Raw genomic sequence first — 14,149 nt, 5'->3', positions numbered from 1 at the left:
ATTTCTGTTTTGTGGGGTTTTCAGGTTTTTTGAGCTATGGTCTTAAACTTTTGATCAGCTGAAAAAATCATGTTTGAGTGTAAATGCAGTTTTCAATTAATTTCCCGCTCAAAAGTTTTGTCTCTTACGCCGATTTCTTCTTTTAACATTGTGAAGCTCTACTTAGAACCTTCTTGAGATCCAATAGTGCAAAATGCAAATTCTTGCAATTTTTTGACTGGTCTTAAGATTTTGATCAGGAGTGTATATCACAATAGACACTTTTCTATCGTCCCCATGATATGTATCGTTATATCGCCCAGCACTACCTGATTGTGAGGTGTGTTTGTACACAGAAGGAAACGTGTTATATTTTTGTCATCTTCATAGATCACAGGTTCTGTTCAATATCCAGTCAGCTTTTCTTCCTCTCATTCTTTCATTGTGTTCACAGGTTACCTTTTATGTTTTGGGTTCTAGCTTTAGCGGTTTTTTTATCCTCTGACAGCTCCTGCACTAACGGCTTCCAGTGTAATAAAAATCAGAGACATGTTTTGATAGGTTTGTCTGATGTAGTTTATAAGTTTGGTCATTAACCCTCCCAAAGCCCTCAAAAGAGAAAGGTAGACAAGCCCTTGTAACTTCAGATCAGTTTGACCCAAAGGCCACAGGAGGGTAAAGGGTACTTTTAGGTCTTTTTATCCAACTATAAAATAAACAGCCTATACATTGGAAATGGGGCGAATGAGTTGTGCCATCAACAGTTGAGTTGTGTCTTTGACCATTCATAAATCAACAAATGAGTCAGCCACATCTTCCACCACTGTGAACTTTTATAATTGAAGCTGGAATGGGGGAGCCAGAGGGGGCGTGGAGTATAACTTGACAACAGTGATGTGAAGCTTTACACACATAATATCAGACATCTCCCATTCTAAATCATGCAGGTAGCTGGTCACACAGATCATCTGTCATCATACCCTCAAGCTGTGATGCCACCTTAACCCTTACCTTTACATATTTTGACTTGTCACTACCTTTTTCAGAGGCGTAACAGCAGAAGGTTGACTTCTCCCCTCAAATTGCCTCTGTCTTTTAATAAATAACACAAAGATGAGAAGGCCTGTCTCAGGCCCAGCTTGAAGTGTTTTGAGAAAAGGGCTTTTAAAATTCATTACACTTTCTGCAACTTTCCTCTTAAAAACTAGGTGTCACTATACAGAATAATAATACTTGAAAACAGTGGTAATAGCAGCATAAGAAGAGTGGACAGGAAGTATATTCCTCATACGCAAACAAAACTGTTAACCAATTCCCCCATGGCTAGGATTATTATTACAGCAGAGCTTTTAAGAACAGCATTCAGAGCAATACTGTTGCCATGTTTGGATACCCCAGAATGCAGCATAAAGGTAGATACTCACTGCATTTAAAATCTAAACTTTAGTAAATTATATTATAAACATGGGGGCAGCTGCCAAGGTGGGTACGAAGTGGGCTGAGGCAGGTACAATGTGGGTGGAGTTGGGCAAAATAATGTGCACAGCCTAGAATACAGTTTTTTGAGTTGTGGACATGAATGTAGGCTGTGATTTTCAAGTAAAGGCCATTCGGAATTCAGTCGCATGGTTTGCAGGTCATAAACATTCAAAATACAGTGAATCTGCAACACATTTTTTGGGCAAGTTTAAACCACCATCTAGTCTCCAACAGTCTCAACCCAGTGAGATACAACCTTAACCAGGTTACTGCACAACCCTAGAGTCTAGTTGCATATAAAGATGGATGGTGCGCAGTCTGTTGTCCGCTGAGCTCAAGCCTGACAGATGTCTTCAGACTGTGTGCCTGATTTTGTTAAACAGGCAGCATCAAAGCAGAGTTTTCTGCTTTTGAACTGTCTGGTTTCTTTGACTTTTTATTCATTACTCAAGCTCTTCTTCCACAGCCTGCTCTTGCTCTCCTCTCCGCCTCTCTCTTTCTTAATCTTGAGTTTACTTTTTCCTCTCTTCTCTTTAACCTTATCTGTAGATCTGTCATCTGTCTGTCATAAGTCCCCTAACTTCTTCATGCACCCCTCTTTTTAATACTCAAACATTTGGCCTACAGGATCACAGCTACAAACTGCAAAATGCAGTACCCCTGTTTACTGGATATTGATCCTGAAGTTAATACATTTTACCCAACAACAAGTACATTCAAGTGAGAGGTTTAGGTATTTGCCTGTCTTGCTGATATTAAATGTGAAGGGTTGTTGTTTGTGTTTGCAGGCATTTAAGCCAGTGGTGGGAAAGAACCTGTTGTCGTCAGTAACAGCAGTGGAATTCTTGTTGGACCGACAACTGGACTTTTTCTCTGACCATTCAGCTTGTCAACCATACCAGGTAATTAACAACCCACATCCACCTCTCTCATGCAGAAAAATACACAAAATAACTAAAGAACAAATTTTTATTTTTTTCTTGGTTAAACTGGGATTGTGTAACATGTTACGGCAGATCTGTTTTTAAAATGAAAAAGTAGGATTATAACAAAAACCTTAATAATTTCATGAAGCAATCAAGAATCCAGGCAGGTATGAGATTCTGATGGAATAATAATCTTAAACAAATATATCATAGTTTCACATTATTGTGGAATTCTGTTGTAAATAAATAATATATAATCTAATTGGTTGATTTAAAAATAAATATTGTGATTATTACTGCTACTGCTGTAATATTATTAGGAAACCTACACATAAGCTTTAAAGTACCCTTATTACTATTCAAAGAGTTAATCGTTACCTTTTATTGAACTAGATAAAACCCATTGAGATCTTTCTCAAGGGTGACCTGGCCAAGAGGTCAGTAGCACACTTCATAAAACAATAATCAAAACCAAGTAAAATATAGACTGAAACATACAATTATTTTACCTGCATAAATGATTTTCAAATTAAAGTGCTGGAGTGTGGCATAATCACAATTTTCACTGTGACTTAAAACAAGATAATGGTTTGTAGAAAAGTCCACAAATAAGATGGAACTAAGTCCAGTAAGACCTTGTAGATTAGAGTCATCCAATGCGTATACCTGTGTGCACTGAGAGAAGACCAGCCTGATTGACAGTACAGTTCACAGTGATGAGTGGATTAGCTGTCACCAGTGACAAACCTGAGTGCACTGTGGTAGACAGTTTTCAAGGAATGGAGACATTTGGGTACATCCAAGAAGGAAGAGGTGGATCCTGCCACCTGAGCACATTGTGTTCTGTTGATTAATAGTTTGCAAACCAGAACACTCCATGTTTCAATAAGACAATGTAATGTAAGGTATTTATCTCTAGGCTGTGACTGACAGTGTCAAATTCTTTTGACAAGTTAATAAAAAGTGCGACACAATATTCTTTCTTATCCAGAGCCTGGATAAGATCATTCAAACCTAGCTGTAACACTACTGTGCTGTTTCATAAAACCTGACTGAAAGAAAGATGGAATGTTATTTGGCTCTAAAAATTCCCTTAATTAATTACAGAAAAGCCTTTTGAACAATTTGTGCATCTCATCTGGCGGGTGTGTTTACAGACATCTTTAATCACTGACTGTCTGTCATATGTACCAGCTATACTCAGAGTCTCATTATTTCTGTTCTCAAGAGTGAGGCCCCTCAGAGCCTTACTGACTATAGACCAGTTCCATTAACACCTATTGAGATGAAGTGTTTTGAAAGGCTAATCTCAAAACGCATTAAGTTCAGCATCTATTCTGTGATGGATCAACATCTATAATGGAAATGCACTTTTTTAACAAATAGACACCAAATAGTGAGGCTCGACTTCATCCTTCACCATCTCTTTAAGTATGAGCTCCCCACAGACCTGCATTCTGAGCTTCCTCCTCTATACCCTCTACACTTGTTGGAAGACTGTGACTTCTAACAACATCACTGCAATCATTAAGTTTATTATCGACACAGCAGTCATTGGACTGATCAGGAACAATGAGGAAACAGCATACTGTGAGGATGTGGACAACATCACTGATCGGTCAACTGATAACAATTTGGAACTAAAAAGGAAAACTAAAGAGATAATTATGGACTTCTGAAAGAAGTGAGCAAGTGGAACGAGTTTTTTCCTTCAGATACCTGGGAGTCCACATTTCTGAGTGTCCAACATGGAATACCAAACCATTTTTTGTAACTTGTTTGAGACTTTCTAAGAGCCCTGAAAAAGACAAATATACTAAAGAATATTTTGCTAACAAATTCAATCACAGTTTTGTATGGGAGCTGTTAATCTGATAATAAAAAAAAATGCTGTGGAGCAATATTAGGGCAGCGGAGAAAATTACTAGCACCCTACTCTCCCCACCTTGGAACAGATCTTCCTCCGCAGGTGTTTATGAAGACCACATAGCAATATTCCGGCCTATCTTTGTTCACACTGGTGCCTTCTGGGAGTCACAATCGGACAATTAAAAACAAGGACCACAAGGTTAAAGAGCAGCTTTTATCCCAGGGCAGTTATAATGTTGAAGAGCACAAAGTCATGAATTTTTAATTTTTTTATTTCAGCATTTATATTATTTGATACTATCCATACATATCTTAAGCACAACTTGTATGTTAGTGTAGTCTTTAATTGGTCTTACGATTGTTTTTATTGACTTTTAAACTGTGCTATTTAATCCTATTTAACCTTTTTAGTCCATTATTAACTTATTCTTGGTAGATATTTGCACCAGACAGAGATCTACCTGTAATATAATTTTATGTTATATAAAATTAGCATACTCCTGACATTTAATGGAATTGTGCTAAAGCCTGACCTAGATCTGAATTCATCAGAAGTGATGTTATTCTGCACAGTTTCTGGATTAGGTTGTACATTGCCTGATAGCAGAAGTAAAAGCAGGATAAAAGTGGTTCGTTTTTAAATTAAGAATCGCCACATTGGCATTTCTCTGAATCACAAAGTCATGGAGTTTGATTTAAGTGAAGGTGACACAATTTTCTATGACAGAAATACACCATAACCTAAATCACTTATTGTGCAGTATATTAGTTCTTTTCTGTCCTTCTTCTTTTTTAGACAAAGTCAGTTAGAAGCCTGTAGTAGTTTATATTTTATTTCACAATTTACACACCAACTCTTAGTGCTTGTTTTAAAACATCAGCTCAAAACAGTGATACATAGGTGTGGCTCCACTAGCAAAACCATTGCCATTTGTAGCTTTTACTACAGGAAATATTTTCAAATAGCCAGCATGTATTTATTTATTTAATTGAGAGAAAAGTTTGTTTTCCCTCTCTTTTGGACATAATCCAAAGGTGACTGACAACATGGTCAAACTGAAGAGAGAGGTGGGGTGTTACACTGCACATGAGCTGCACTGTCTGTTCAAACTCATTAAAAACGGCTGAAACCACAGGAATTGTACAAAGGAAGAGTTTGGTGGTTTTGAAACTGTGACTTTACAAAAAACTGTGGTACACCTTGAAACCAGAAACCAGCCATGTCTAGCACAGGCACACAGTTGTTCACTGTGCTTGTATTTTTATTTCTTTTCTTTTTCTAGATTTTTACCTTTTTTATACTCACAACTAAACCACTCACCCAGGATATTTCTGTGCTTGTACTTTCTCGCAGGCTTGTTTTATATACAGTATGTATATAGGACCCAGCTAACCCTAATTTCCCACACTTCAATTTAAACTCAGGTCCTCTACCAGAGGCCTGGGAGCTTAAGGGATCTGTGCAGTATCTTAGCTGTTCCTAGGACTGCACTCTTCTTGACAGAGATCTCTGAGGTTGTTCTCAAGTGGAACTTATTTCTTGAACTTCTTGGGTTCTTTGTAATACACTCACTTGGGATTGCTATGTCTATCACCACTGCTGCCTTCTGTATTTAATCGACTCCCACAATGTCCAGTTGGTTAGCCATCACCTGTTTGTCAGTCTAGATCTGAAAATCCTACAATTACTTAGCCCTCCTATTCCCCACTACCCATGGTGAAGAATGGGCTTCACCATGGGTGAAAGGGGGCTGTAGGTGTTGTGTTGGGAAAAAAAAAAAAAAAACCCAACCTGACTCAAAAAGTTCCAATACAACTTGGTGTGTCACTACCAGGTTCCAATGTAAAGAAAATAAATTAAAAAGATGCCTTGCTGGTCACATTAATTCTTCAGATTCTCCAATTTTATTAGACTTTGAATATTTAAAAATCACTGCCCATTCCTAGTCTGAAATCACCTAATATCTGTTTTGGAGTTAGATTTTCCAGCCAATCTCACTGACTGACTCCTGCCCAGTCACCTATATCAGCAGTAGTGGGTGCAACCATCTGACTTAAAGGAAACTGTGAGCCTCTCAGTCTTCCTGGCATCGTGGACTGCACAGAAGCACTTCCACTCACCCCCTGTACAGATTCCTTAACTCTTAAATCACTTATGTCCGCACAGAGCCGCCTATTCTTCAGCAGACCTTTGAACCACACAGCAGTAAATACACTCTCTCTCTCTCTCACTCTGAGCTGTGGATCCATGACCAGTCCTCTTTATTTATCCAGTTGGACAGGAAAAACGGGGGGAGGAGGATGAGGAACGGGGCGGTGCTTCAATCTGTTTGGCATGAAGTGCACAATGAAGTCACTGTTTGGGGAGCCGACTCAGTCTGTGTGTTTCTGTTGCTAGAAAGTTGTGGCAAGTGCTGAGAAACAGGAGGCAGATAATGAAAGTTTTTGTGTTGACTCAAGTGTTTGAGTAAATTCCACCAAACACATCCGCACATATACACAGAGTTGTGCAGCTAACCTTATTTGGACATTGCAAACTTGTACATCTTAAATCCACCTTTCAGCTGAAATAGTATAATTAGGTTTATTGTATCTGCTTCAGTTTACTACAAAACTCACCTTATACAGAAAATATTGAAGTCCAATTTCAGTCATACTAAATCAGTCCAATAGTATAGGAAATCAGTTTGCTACAGTAAGATTCAAACTACTGCTCAAATTGAAAACAGTCCTCTTTAATGCAACTTGATGGTTTTTGTCAGACAGAAGAGCCAAGCTGAGTTAGGATAACTACAGATGCAGCAGCCTCATTCATCACCCTGAAGGTGCTATGATCAAAATACTGCAATATCCTCAGCAGTTTTGCATCATATCCTGTTACATTTACATGCGTTTCAAACCCAGATGGCCCTTTAGAGGATTTCTTGTTCTTACATCACTGCTGATCTGTTGTGGTGTAATACATCTGCTTAAGGTCGACAGCGGAAAAAGTCCCGACTTATTCTACATACATTGTCCTTTGTTTAGTTGTGAAAACAACCATCGGAATCATTAAACCTCTGAAATTATAAGCTGCTATTCAGCAACTCATTTAGTTTACAATATCAGGAATATTTTTCTATTTATGCTGTCAGATTTTCTTGAGCCACCGGATTTTTTTACCCCTATTTTATAAGCTTATGACACTCATAAAGTCAGTAAATAAGCTAAAATTTTGACTTTAGGTGAAGGATTCTTTCCATATGCTTCACATTCTGCTCATAAAAATCAAAATAAAAATGGACCATCTGGGGCTGGAGCGACCATGTTACCTTGGGTTTTCAGAACATATGTGTCTAAACAGATCATACTGATTGCAGTTACATTTGTAGTTTTAGTTGGGCAGTGTCAATTATGTTGTCTTTCAGCCTTCTTCAAATCAAGTCTGAACACAAGGTGCAGCAGACCTGCAATCTTGCAAACCAGCAGTGTTGAAAACTCAATCCAAAGGTTTGCTTGAGGTGCAGAGAGGAAACAGATGTTAGATGTCTATCACCTATGTGGATCACTGACTCTTTACAATATCAGATGGTCCGCTTTGATTTTTGCCAGCTGCCTTGCTTGCTTTTTAGCTCATTGTTAGCAGTAAAAATTTTAGAAGTCAGTAAAATTTATTCATATAGTATCTTTGAATATAGAAATCACAAGGTACTTCACCTAAAAATAAATTAAAGAACAAAATAAAATAAATCAAGGTAAAATAAAAGCAAATGTAATAAAAGCCAAAGTACAGTGCCAGTCTAAGAAGATTTCAGAGGAAACAAATCATAATTGTGATTATTATTGGTGGTCTGTGTTTCATATACAGCTGTTATAATAACTGCTGTTAGCTCTCATGGCATGTAGAAGAGTCAACTTTTTACAGCCATTAGCTACAAATGCTGGAAGCAGTGTGTGAAAACTACCGCAGCATGTTGGCACCAGGATTTGTTGAAGTACACAGCCAGGCCACCAACCAATTATTATTATTATTATTATTATTATTATTATTATTATTATTATTATTATTAGGGTTCCAAGCCCACGGAAGCGAGCGGGCGGCCAATGCTAGGCATGGCCGTTCGCCTGCTTCCAGCGGTGCAGGGAACCCTATTGTTTTTGTACTGATTTTTCAGAATTTGTTATTATTATTTTTCTTCTCCGGTAAAACGCATTGCCCAGAAAAACAAGGAACTGCTGGGGAAAAGCCAACCAGGTAGTCTGATAGGAAAACCCTACCGCTACTCAGACAAAAAAAATCTTAACATCCCATACCTAGGGGCGCTATAACAAAGGACAATGCGTTTTTGCGAATAACTCCTAAACCGTAAGTCATACACTCAAAATCTTGATGGCACCTAAAACTATGGATGATTCTGCATCTTTTTTACATTGGCCACGCCCACTTCCGCCTAACTAGATTTTTTGCTATAGCGCGATAAAGGCAAAACCTACTTTTAAATACTACTCCCACATTAAAAGCTGGATCAACGTGAAACTTGGTGCTTAAATTTGTAGACCGATCTGCTTAAGCAATGATCTAAAAGTTTAAAAAATTTTGAATTTTATGCGAGTGACGCAATACCAAACACTTCAGCGCTAGGTAACACAACGTTTAACTATGAATATTTCCGCCATACTTCAAGATTATGGAAAATGCATTTAGATCCCAATAGTGGATGAGATGTTGCCACTTTGTATTAACTTTTATGCGGTTGTACCGATAGGGGGCGCTATAGTTTCATAAAATTTATATCTGAATAATCGCTTGATGGATTTACACCAAACTTGGTACAGATGATCAAGACTGCACCTTAAGACGATAGCTTGAATATTATAATGAAGTGGGCGTGGCTTATATGCTATCTCACATTTGAGCTTTGAACTCGGCCAAATCGAACTTTAACTTCGTGGAAATTACCGATCTATTACAGAATTGAGCTCTCTACGTATGAGGGAAAAGTTGCAAAATTTGACCTGTAGGGGGTGCTTTTACAGTAAAAAATGTCTTTTTGCAAATTCTTTTACAACAACTTGTTGTACACACAGTATCTCTATTCTGTTGTGTTCTGTGAACCACGCCTTTTTACATAAATTAAAAAAAAAAATTATGCTATTTAGTAGAAAACTTGCAAAATATGTGTAACCTACTTTTGTTAACCCCTCCCGAGGCTCAAAGCCAATAGAGGTAAAATTTCATGTGGGATGATTGGATGACTGGCTAACCAAACGATGTGAACAGATTTTTCAAAAAAAAAAGTTTATTCAGCATAACTTAAGAACAGTTTACAATTTATCAATAGTTTTTATACCAGTGGTGCCTAAGGCTGAAAAAAAGATTTCTCACCATTTTTGGCCTAATCCAACCCTAGGGGCGCTACAAATAGGTAAAGTTTATACTGCCAAAATGGCTAAATGGATTTACATTAAACTTGGTGGGTATCTTCAGGATACAACCCTGAAACTATGTTATCATTATGGTAATGATTGGTCTAAGTGGGTGTGGCTTATGTGCAAAAATGTATGTGTAGCCTTTAACATTTTGAAAAATTCACAAAAAATCACTTGTTAAATTTAGAGTGCTAAGACTTACAGGATATGTTCCTTGCACAATCTGTAAAAGTGCAGATCAAAATTCACGGCTATATATTCAAGCATGTCGCTACTATCTACGAAGTTCGTAACTAAAGCTAGCGGTACCAACTCGGACTCTGTGTGGCCGTTTGAGTTGAAATTTGGTACTCTGTTCAGACCTAGCCTAACTACAAAGCCCAAGAAATATCGCTTAAATTTGAGCGACCCCTTCTGGTTAATAAAGACAAACATATAAATGCTAACAAACATAGCTGGTTTCTATTTTATTTTGAACAAAGTTTTAGACTATGGTGGATTGAAAAATTTGGGCAAACAAAGCACATAATATTGGTTATCTGTGAATATTTTCAGATTTTTTTTGAGGCATTATTGATTTTTAACAAATTTCTGAATGAGCAGCACAGCTACGACGAAGGTTAACAATTTCTTGTACAAAAGCCATTGAGTGTGGAGATTTCCTAAAGTGCAAACATTATTCTACATATACTCACGGTGATGTGGGAATATTTGGGAAATTTTATAATAAAGTTTCAATTTTTTATGATTTTTTGCGTATTGGCTGGACATCATAAAAATGACGTTTTCAATTTTTCATAAAGAATGTGTTCGATGCAGTACCATAGAAATAAAAAAGTAATATTCCACATGTAGGCATGGTCATTAGAGAATATTTTGGTAATTTTTGGAAGAGTTATGGATTTCTTATGAAAATCTTTTTGGCTCATTTTGGTATAACGTTACAGATAACATTTTTTTTTTTACTGAAACAGCATTGGAACTAGGGACATAAAGATAAATGCATATTATTACAGATGTAGACTTGATCATCTGAGAATATTTTGGTAATTATTTTATTCACTCTTGATTTTTTTATGAATTTAATTACTTGACCAAGTGTACCATAACATTGCATTGAACAATTTTCTATTGAAAATGCATTTTGTTTAGAGACATGGAGATAAATGCATATTATTACAGATGTGGACTTGATCATCGGAGAATATTTTTGTATTTTTCAAATAAATATTGAATTTTTTATGAATTTATTTATTTGGCTCTGGGTGGTATCAAATTGCTGTTAGCTTTCTTCACAAATTATACCATTGCATCTTTTGGAGCGCCTTTGAGTACGCACCGTCCTTGCGAGTTTCTACTCGGCCCACTTGCCGAGAGAGGCGGGGAAACCACGCCGGCGGGACGTCGGGATCGGAGTGCGCGGGTAGGGGCGGAGCGTGGAGGCTTGGAACCCGTTGATAACTGATTGCAGTTTTAGTTATTATTATTATTATTATTATTATTATTAGTCCATCTTATTGTTGAGGAAGCAAATATGTGCTAAAATGAATGTGAGGATTAGAGATCAACCTGGCATGTTGCCTCCTCAGCTTGTCACGCTGCTTTCAGGGTTTTTCACCGGTGTTAATCGTTATTCACCGATGTTATTTGTAACGTAAGAAGTTACAGATGTCTAACAGGTGCTGTCGTCCAAACTGTGACCTTTCATTGAAACCAACATATCACCAGTGTTTCTGCCAGAAAAGGGGCTAAGCCCAGTGGTAGATGGCCGTTTACCGGCCGACCTTAATTAAGTAAAAAATAAAGATTAAAGTTGAGAGGAAAGTTGAAAATATGGCTATTTATTATGTGATATTGTAAGATATTTGTGCCAAATATTTACACAACTACAGTTTTACAAAAAGACACTTTTGAAATACTTTTTTAAACAAAAATACAATTAAAATACATCTCACGTCAAGGCTAATGAATAATAACAGCGAACGCTGAAAAATAGAGAGATGCTGTACTGTACTTTTTGTGGCACAGGCTGCATGTTGGATCACTACACGTAACAACAAAACATATCTAATGCTGAATTTAATAGCAAAATTTTACCGGTAAACATGGATAAATTAGCACGCAGCATATAAATATTCTCACTAAGCACAAAACCTGCTTACCATATTAGATCTTGTAAAGCCATCCTCTGTATTTTGGCTCAACTAACCATTTTTGGTTAAACCCGCTCATTCAATGTTTATTGCTGTGGCTCTGACGACCTGCTGACTCCAGTGGTAGCTGAAGGTGGTTCGGCCTCAGGGCTCATTAGAGTCGCGCAGGGCTCCGTAAACAGAGCGCGGACCTGAGCAAGCAGTAGAGACATTTATATTTGGTGCTTACGTTGGTGCAGTATTCTACAAAAAGACGGGGCAGTACATTACGTAACCAGTGGAAATACGATAAACAAAAAAGAGAGAACAGATTTTCTGGCTGTGATACAGAGAGGATGTTTAAACTTAAAGCATTCAGTTTGACTTTCATTAATTTATTTGCTTTAGTTGTGATTCACCCATCATAGAACTAATATTTCTTCTTTCTTCAGTTTTGAGCCGTTCGATTATCTTTGTGATCACTCATAGAGGGATCATAGAAATGCTTATACAGGTGAACCAGCTCCACTACAGCACCAAAATCATCCATTTTGAACAGCGTGCGTGGTCCACGCACGAAGTTACAAGAATTGGGAGGTGCATGACCACACAATGCGACACGGCGCGGGACCTTCGCGCAGGGTCGGGGACAACGCGATTGCACCACTGTTGGGCCGCGCACCCTCGCGCAGTGATCAACGCGCCAAGTTGATGCGAGTGGAAAAAAAATGTGTGTAAAAAAATATTTTACAATAAACAAGTGGAGCTTAGCCTGGCGGCAGGGTAGGGAAAGCCTGGCGGCCCACCAGGCTGATAATACACTGGGGGCAACCCTGTGTCACTCACTGCAAACACTTGGTTGCTCTGGCCGATGCTGCATCAGACACGGGTTACACTGCCATGTTGATTTGACTATTTGTCTACTTTTTACGTGCAAGAAATGTGTGGATGTTGATTTTTATATATATATATATATATATATATATATATACACAATTAAAGAGGTAAATGTGGGAGTGAGAGTAGGTGAGATAAAAGTTTGTATATTACTGTATGCTGATGATATTGTACTTATTGCTGAAAGTGAATCAGATCTTCAGACACTGTTAAATATTATGTATGGCTGGTGTAACAAAATGAGATTAAGGATAAATAACGCTAAAACAGAAGAAAACAGAGCCATGCACTAACAACATTTACATTTCGTTTTGAGTCTTCTACTCTGTTTATTACAAACACATATAAATATTTGGGATTTACTGTGGATGAACATTTAACATTTGAAGGAGGAATAAAACCCCTCTTGGACTCCACTGCAAGAGCGTTAGGTTCAGTCATAAATAAAGTTAAACACTGTCGTGACCTGGGATAAAAGGTGTATATGGAGCTGTATAGATCTTGTGTTTACCCAGTTCTAGGATATGAAGCAGGAGTCTGGGGTTATTGTAAACAACCTTACAGTGAAAAAGTGCAATGCAGAGCCCTGCATTATTTTTTAGGTGTGCATAGACATACTACTAAATTAGCACTATACGGAGATATGGGTTGGGAACCTTGTGAAATAAGATTTATTGCTGATATGGTCCGACTATGGAATAGATTTATTAACATGCCAGACCATAGAATAACAAAACATATTTTTTCTTGGGATTTCACATATAGGTACACTTGTGCCAGACAAATGGAGAAGATATTTGAGGAGGCAGAACTTCAGTACATTTTTAGGAATAAATTAAGATGCAATACTCAACAGCTTAAACAGTTTAATTTTGAGGCTTATAAACATCAGTGGGCTATCGATATCTTACATAAACCAAAACTACGCACCTATGTTCTATTAAAAGATGCTTATGGCCTTGAGCCATATATAACATGGAACTTGTCAAAAACACAATGGTCCTTGTGTGCTCAGTTTAGATGTGGCATTCTGCCTTTGGCTTTGGAGACTGGACGTTTTTTTTCAGTCCCAGAGGACGATCAAATATGTTATTTGTTTGATTTGGGGACAGTTGAGACTGAAGTGCATTTTTTGTTTTATTAGGCCCGAGCAGCGACAGCGCTGCGAAGGCCTATTGTATTTCGTGGATTTCTTCATTATTATTTTTCCGCCACTTTACGCGGCTCTTTGAACGACTTCCCATATTCAAAAACTCACCAAACTTCACAGAAAGTTGTCCCCCGTGTGAAATAGCGTGATTCCATTGAAATCAAAAGTGGGCGTGGCCAAACTGCTCCACAGCGCCCCCTAACGTGAGATAGGATGAACCGTAAGTCGTAGAAGCCTGGAACCTTGGCACGTAGGTAGAACGCCCCAAATGACGAAAAAAAGTCTCTTGGAGGTATGCCCTAAAATGT

At 37.8% G+C, this 14,149-nt stretch overlaps 1 protein-coding gene across 4 annotated transcripts in view; it reads left to right on the top strand.

Moving 5' to 3' along the window:
- Positions 1-14,149, top strand: part of jmjd1cb (jumonji domain containing 1Cb) — a 129,966-nt gene that overhangs the window by 80,496 nt on the left and 35,321 nt on the right. For all 4 annotated transcript variants that reach the window (XM_017431847.3, XM_017431846.3, XM_037981722.1 and 1 more), the window contains one exon: positions 2,247-2,360. In XM_017431847.3, coding sequence (XP_017287336.1) covers positions 2,247-2,360 — 114 coding nt within the window. The remainder of the gene's footprint in view (positions 1-2,246; positions 2,361-14,149) is intronic.

This window comes from Kryptolebias marmoratus, linkage group LG2, assembly GCF_001649575.2.
Source record: "Kryptolebias marmoratus isolate JLee-2015 linkage group LG2, ASM164957v2, whole genome shotgun sequence".
NCBI lineage: Eukaryota > Metazoa > Chordata > Actinopteri > Cyprinodontiformes > Rivulidae > Kryptolebias > Kryptolebias marmoratus.
This window is presented reverse-complemented; position numbering and strand designations above follow the sequence as displayed.